Consider the following 7,046-nt stretch of genomic DNA (forward strand, 5'->3'; position numbering starts at 1 on the left):
TACACATGCAACCAATTTTATTGAAGAAATCAAGTGATGTTGAAGATTAATGCAGGTTCAGATCCCTCTGCTGAAAAAAAAAAGTTCCCATGTTGATGTGTCCATGCTACTGGGTTCCATAGCTGGTGCCCAATGACACCTGTATTGTAAAAATTGAGAGAAACAGATTAAATCTTAAATCATGATTGACCCCCAAAAATAAGCATTTTATTTTAATGATAATCAGGGTGAAGTTGGGTTAATGTGGGACATCAGACATAATGGGACAAATAGGGTGTGACATCTTGGGCTCTTTAAATGTTTGCAGCCTGTCATTAAACATGTTATTGCATCGTTTATGTCACTTGTCCCTGAACTTGCAAGGTAAACCATGTGGCATGTTGATTTTCTCCTCTTGGTAATAGGAGTGCTGCAGCTGAAACAACAGGGTAGAACAAGGAAAATGGTTGTAGGATGGTTTTAAAAGCAGTTTGAATCAAAATCAAAGTATTTTCACAACACTTTTCTTTATTGGAAAGGCTTTTGATTGAATCCAGAACTAGCCGTCATTGTTACACACACAGATGTGTCCAATGTAGACGATATGGCACCAAGGAAATCGGCAGCAAAAAAATGAGGGAAGCAAAAAAACTGGACAATCTCTTTTAATGAATAGATAGGTTACATAAATGATTTATTAAATTATGACTGAACACATAAATTAATTAACTTTTTAAAAAGCAAATGAACACGACTGTCCCATTTTACCTGAACATGTCATTGGAGTGAGGTCGAGGTTCTTGGTATGTTTGAAGGTCTAAAGTTTCTAGAGTATTTTACTTGGCAACGTGTTTTTTGCATAGAAATATAACAGAGATACATAACAAGTTTTAAAAGTAACACTTGAGATAATCTTCAGAATTTTAGGTGGTTTTCTTGTGTCCAACATTACCAGACTTCACCCTACTGTAAGCAGTGGGGAATGTAAAATGTGAAACTAAAAGGATCAGTCACTTACTGATTCAGTCTCAGCGTCCTCATTCAGATATGTGGATTTTTGTTTGCTGTAAAGATCTCGTTTACTCATGCATGTCAACATAAACCAGTCAGAAACCACTGGAACCTGTGGAGGAAAAAAACACTCATATTCTGCTATGTCTTGTTATCGAAAAAGGCATTTATTTTAATCATATAACAAGTGCAGGACTGAACATGTCTTCTTACCAAACTGAGGAAGGATAATGCTGCTCCCAAGTTCACTATAGTTGGTACAATTCCAAATTTTCCTGCCTGCAAGATAAGAGAGCCCCCCAGGTATTGTCAGAGCAAAGACAACACACACATTTATGTGATGAAGTCATGGAAATTTAGAGATTTATTTGGCCTCACAGTTCCAAATACAATGACGTCAAATCGGATCCCGTATGCTTTGATTAAGTCTCTAGTTTCCTGTCCATCTTGGGTCTTGTAGTATTTTGCAAACCTAAAAGCAGTGCTTGTTAAATTTATTTCCCATCTAAATCCATTTATCAGTAAGTGTTTGTTAAAAATGCTCTCACCTGAAGTTGTATCCAGGAGCCACATTGTTGACAGGATGTTTGCTGTCCAGCCTGCGGAAGCTGTACTTGGGGTAACATTTCCCTGCCCACCAGTCAAGGTCACAGCTCCAGTCAATAATAATACCGAGGATACCGCCCTTTATGAACATAAAATAAAACTCATTCATTATCCAACTGTGTACACGTTTACTCAAATATGACACTTAAATCACTTTTAAAAGACCTTACAAGAGATAAGGAAGTGTAGAGGGGTAACTTATACAGCAATGAAAATTATAAAACGTGGGTGTCATATTTAAAGGGATAGCTCCAATCTTTTGAAATGGGTTTGTATGAGGTACTTATCCATAGTCAGTGTATTAGATACAGCTGCTTCCCCACTGCTATGGGCTGTCTGATGGAAAGGTAGAGTGGTGAACATACGGTCAATAAAGCGTACACTTAAACTCTTGTAGACTTTTTTGTGTGGGTCCTTGTTTAGGTGGCTAAAATATGTTGCCCCCATCCAAAACAGTAGATTGCTTAGCTTTCGTGTCTGCACTCCTGCTGCTTCTCTTAACTGGGGGTGTACTGACCGGCAATTACAGTTGGTAATACACTACCTATGAATTAGTACTCCATACAACTTCACTTCAAAAAATCCGAACTATCCCCGTAATTCTGGGCGTACCTTCAGAGCCATGTCTTGAAATTCCTCCCCGGCTTCTAAAACAATGTGTTTAAGGCGGAATATGGGACAGTAAGGGTCTGTTGTAGGATTGAATTCACACCTCTTCAGGTACGAGGAGTTAATCTGTGACAGTATGTTTCTTCTGGGGAAGGAAGGAAGTCAAACATTTGATATAATAGCACACAATAAAACAGTACGTTTGCATAAACTGCACTGATAAGAGCCTTTCTTTTACATTCACAAACTCTGACCTGTGAAAGTTGAACTTTGGGTACGTTATGCTGTTTTTGATCAACACAGTGAAGTTCTCTGCTGCAGCCAGCAGTGCATGTCTGTGGGAAACAACAGGTCAAGTCATCTCTACATCATACTATAGTTACTTAAATATTATAACATTGGATATATTCTTACTCAGGCAGCTTAGTGTCTATTTCAAGGGGGCACCATGAGAGCACTTCACAGGTCCGGGCAGTTGTGGAGTAGTTCTCACACAGCCCTGTCTGTATGCCTGAGTGGAAGATTAATGTCAATGGGTGTTTTCTGTGTGGTATCACATCTCTTACAGCAGGTGAATTAACACATATTGATCTGATGCCACAAGGTGAGGAAGGCCTACCATTGCCTCGAGGATTACTGTGTCCTTCAATACAGTCACAGTCGTCTATGCAATCAGCTGATAGGTTTGGAAGCTGGAGGAGAAATCACCAGTGTTATTCTGTCAGTTGTTATGACCCTGCCTGTATAAGTCTACATCAGAACGCCTCTTTAGTAAAGTTACTGGCCTGAGCAGGTTGGTGTTTTGTAAGCTGAACAGTTACAGTGAATCTAAATAATGTGTAGAGCCCCCATCTTAGTCCTGACCTTAACTTTTATGACTTTACCATAAGACTCCATCATTAATGCTTAGTCACCAAAGCCATCAGGCAAAGTGCATTTATCAATCCATCCAATATTTGTGGAGAAATTTCAGTCTGGACCATAGTGGGGGACAGACAGATATTGCCATCTCTACAGCTATGTCACTAGCATGGCTAGTCAAATATTTGCTGGTTCCAGCTTTATAAAAGTGGATTAGGTTACATCATTTAATTAAAGTATGTTTGGGTTTTCTATTATCTATCTATCGGAACTTGTGCCATTTTTTGAATAAGCTTCTGACAATTTATGCTTGATTATCATTCAGTTTGTTGGGACAGTAACTGACAGCTTAATAATAAAATATGATCATTAGTTGCAACCCTACACTCTTATGCAGGGTTGCAACAGCATGAGCAACTATACTGTCGCAGAGTAGCCATTAAAGTGTCACTCAAGCACTCATTGAAGTAGTTACATCATCAAGGACTTGTGTGTGTCTGTTATTTGCCACAGAGCAACTCGACTTAATGTCTGCTACAGTTTGTATTTGGTCATGAAAAATATCTATGCTTATGATCAGAGTCTGAGCCCCATTTTTACATCACATTTCGTTGTAGCATAGTGTCAGCTAACTTAGCTATTTAATATAGGACCGCATTGGGAACCACACCCAGCAGCCTTGTGCTTCACAAGGCTTCTAAAATGGCTGGGGCTGATGTGGTCCAGCATAACTCACAACAATCATGATTCACAATCATGTTTTTAGGGAGTGAAGATTTGGTGACATCACTACTGTTTTTTTAGTATCTTAATGATGCAGTAGGGATGGGAACTGAAATTCGGTTAAAAATTACAACCAAATGCGAAATGCCAAATACCAGGTACTCCTAACAAAAAACATAACAAAATTAAATTAAATTAAAAAAAGCAGATTATGTGGTATTGTATGACATGAAATGATGGCAAAGATTATCAACTGTTGAAGAACACAAGTAAAATGAATCGATTAAGGGGATTCAAGAGACATCTACACTTAAAAAAAAAGAATTTGAAACATGGGTAAACATTTGAACATTTGAGGGTGAGGATCTTTAAAACCCATAATTTTTACAATTCTTGGAGAACTCTCTCTTTAAAAAGGGTTCTTTGGGATGAAAGGGGTTGTTAATGAAACGCTTAATTTACAGAGAACTCTTGAAGAACCCTTTCCTCAGAACCATAGCCCTGTAGGAAGATCCCTTTTGGAACCCTTACTTCCCTTAAGAGTATAAAAGATACACTACACATTAGCCTAAACTCTAATGAAATGTTGTAAATCAACACAAAATGCTTACCTGAAAATAGTTTGAGCAGCAGTAACATATCAGTGACTCACCTCAGGACAACGTGACTGAGTTTGACGGGGGGTGACAACCATATTGGTTAAAACAAAGAATGAATTCCCGCCCTGTAAGACAGAGGAGAAATGTCAGGAGGCTGTCTCACTCACAGTCACAGCAGAACAAACTGTGTCGATCAGTTAATCACCATGTCATAAACCACGGATGACAAGTTAAAATGGAGAGGGGTGATAAAGTTTGTGTGTGTGTGTGTGTGTGTGTGTGTGTTTGTATGGTTAAATACCTGAGATGGGATAACATAATCAGCCACGTCCCAAAACCGGGGCTCCATGTCAGATGTGTTGGTGAAGGCAAAACCTTTCACTTTGGTGGTGACGCTGCTGATTACAGAGTCTGTGTCTTGGTAGGCCTTCTGCACCACACACACATACCTGCAGGTTTTAAGTTGCATCACACTTGAACAATGCAATCGAATCATAACACATCTCTAGGCTCATTACAACAGTACTTTATGACTACTTTAGCTTTAAATCAACATTCAACCAAATCCCAACCCAGTACAGTGGTAACACCATCTTCCCCCCATAATCATTTGTTACTTACCCCACCACATACAGCACCACCAGAAGCTGGGTGAACCTGAAGACACATCCTACCCCAAAGTTCGGAATAACCAGTGTTTTTGGTGTTTCATAATCAAACGTGTAGTGCAGACAGCTGTTGCAGCAGCCTGAAGTCCTGCTCATCGCTGCACCACTCACCAGTGATGGAGGATGCAATAACGATGAGTGGACATAGCTGCCATTATTCAAATTATTGTATTCAAATCATCTTGGCCTTCGTATGTTTTACATGTAGTAGACATAATTATACAACCCCCATATAGTATAGGCTTGACAATAGCACTTTCTAAACTTTGTACATATTCTGGCTGTACTAAAAGAGTCAGAGATGAGTCCGTGCAAAAATAAAATTGCAGCTGGTCAGTGTCATAATCACATGCTAAAAGGAGAGGGTGAATTTTATATCTACTTTTGGTCCTTGCAGCACTGTTTAAATGATCCACAGAACCTAAAACACATACACTGGGTATAATAAAATAGGGCAGAGTGGAACTGGCATGGACATTATCACTTCAACAAAAATTATTTGTAAATACTCCCAATAGTAGTCCTTGTCCTTTCACCAGTGTTTCATAGCTACATTTTGTATATCTGAAAGTTGTCACTGGTATTTTTTGTGTAACAGACCAAGAGAAAAAGTGTAAGAATACATACTGTAGTAACAAATTTAAGGACTTAGTCTGACTGCAGTACCATACTACTGTATGTATTAGTATTTGAATACTTTCGTTGTTGTATCATGAGGACATGCATGAGATTTATAATACTTACATTACATACCAGGATGTGAACAGTGGTGTGGCGGTATTTGATGAGGTGGGTAAACTACAAGGTAGAAGGGTAGGTCACCAAGAAGAAAGTGGGTATGATCTTCTATACATGTATGGACTATTGGATGGGCCTACTGGGCACCGGCTCAGGGGTCCAAAGTGTATGGCCAGAGAAATATGGTGGATATACCCCATATATCTGCGCATACCCTCCACTACACCACTGGATGCAAACATGCCAAACACACTACCCTCACCACAGATTGTTGAAACCTTACATTAATCTATAGTTAACTAATGCATACATAACTCTTTCTACAGCATATGTCAGCGATACTCAACTTGCTTTGCTCAGGAGCCATTTTTGCAAAATGACTGGAGGCCAGAGGCCATTTAATTAACAAACATTAATAATATTTATCAGTATATAATAAATGAATTGCCTTTTATCAGCCTTTCAACATTTGCTGCCCTCACTCATCTTTGACAAGAGGCAAATCCAGGTGAAGAAACCGTAAGCAGTTCAGGTGTACGAAGGGGTATTTCTAGGATTTGAGGACATTCAGGGCTTAGCCTGGACCTCTGTTGGTGGGTCCAGCATACCACCCCAGGCACTTTTTTATTGTTTGTTTTTGATAAACAAGCTTGATTTTTGGCGCTTTTTATAAACTGCGGGACCTTATTTACATTCAAAGTCCATTGTGATGCATTGTGGATTAGAAAATTGTCTGTGGGCCACCCAGCACCCTTTTGTGGGCAAGATTCGGCCCAAGTGCAGTAAGTTGAGTGTTGCTGGTGTATGTGATGCTCTGTTCATCTTTAGTATTCAACACAGCACTGCATGTGTAGATATGAGTACAATCCTGTCCTTAGCAAATGCAGTCATAGAAGCCTCTGTTGTGTATAACCAGTTCTTCAGTAGACACCATGTGATATGGAAATTCATGTCTCCAAAGTTGTGACAACAGGTGGTGAGAAGAGGAGGAGATGTTGACACAGTGAACCAGTTATTACAGGCACTGATGCCAGGTTGGTGTTGGCTCAGATGGTGCTACCGTTCCTGTGCTCATACTTTAGTGTAACACACTCACAACATAATGTGACACATGCAATTTAATCATTTCATTTTGTGAAAGGTGCAAGACAGGAGGGTGAAACTGCCGCTTTGACTTGCAAAACGTGCACTGCTGTGTACTCTTTAGTGATCCCGTCAAACACAAAGTAACTTCGTTAAAACTCACCACACA

General features: G+C 39.5%; 1 protein-coding gene across 1 annotated transcript; it reads right to left on the bottom strand.

Moving 5' to 3' along the window:
- Nucleotides 1-22: 22 nt before the first annotated feature.
- Nucleotides 23-5,187, bottom strand: p2rx4b (purinergic receptor P2X, ligand-gated ion channel, 4b). Its single transcript, XM_050051190.1, has 12 exons — nucleotides 5,010-5,187; nucleotides 4,690-4,837; nucleotides 4,442-4,513; nucleotides 2,825-2,897; nucleotides 2,620-2,716; nucleotides 2,460-2,540; nucleotides 2,209-2,350; nucleotides 1,539-1,675; nucleotides 1,369-1,462; nucleotides 1,204-1,269; nucleotides 998-1,102; nucleotides 23-139 (listed from the first exon to the last, which is right to left on the bottom strand). The coding sequence occupies exons 1-12, from the start codon at nucleotides 5,150-5,152 to the stop codon at nucleotides 107-109; spliced, it is 1,191 nt and encodes a 396-aa protein (XP_049907147.1). The 5' UTR covers nucleotides 5,153-5,187; the 3' UTR covers nucleotides 23-106.
- Nucleotides 5,188-7,046: the final 1,859 nt, after the last annotated feature.

Source organism: Epinephelus moara, chromosome 8 (genome assembly GCF_006386435.1).
Source record: "Epinephelus moara isolate mb chromosome 8, YSFRI_EMoa_1.0, whole genome shotgun sequence".
In the NCBI taxonomy this organism is placed as follows: domain Eukaryota; kingdom Metazoa; phylum Chordata; class Actinopteri; order Perciformes; family Serranidae; genus Epinephelus; species Epinephelus moara.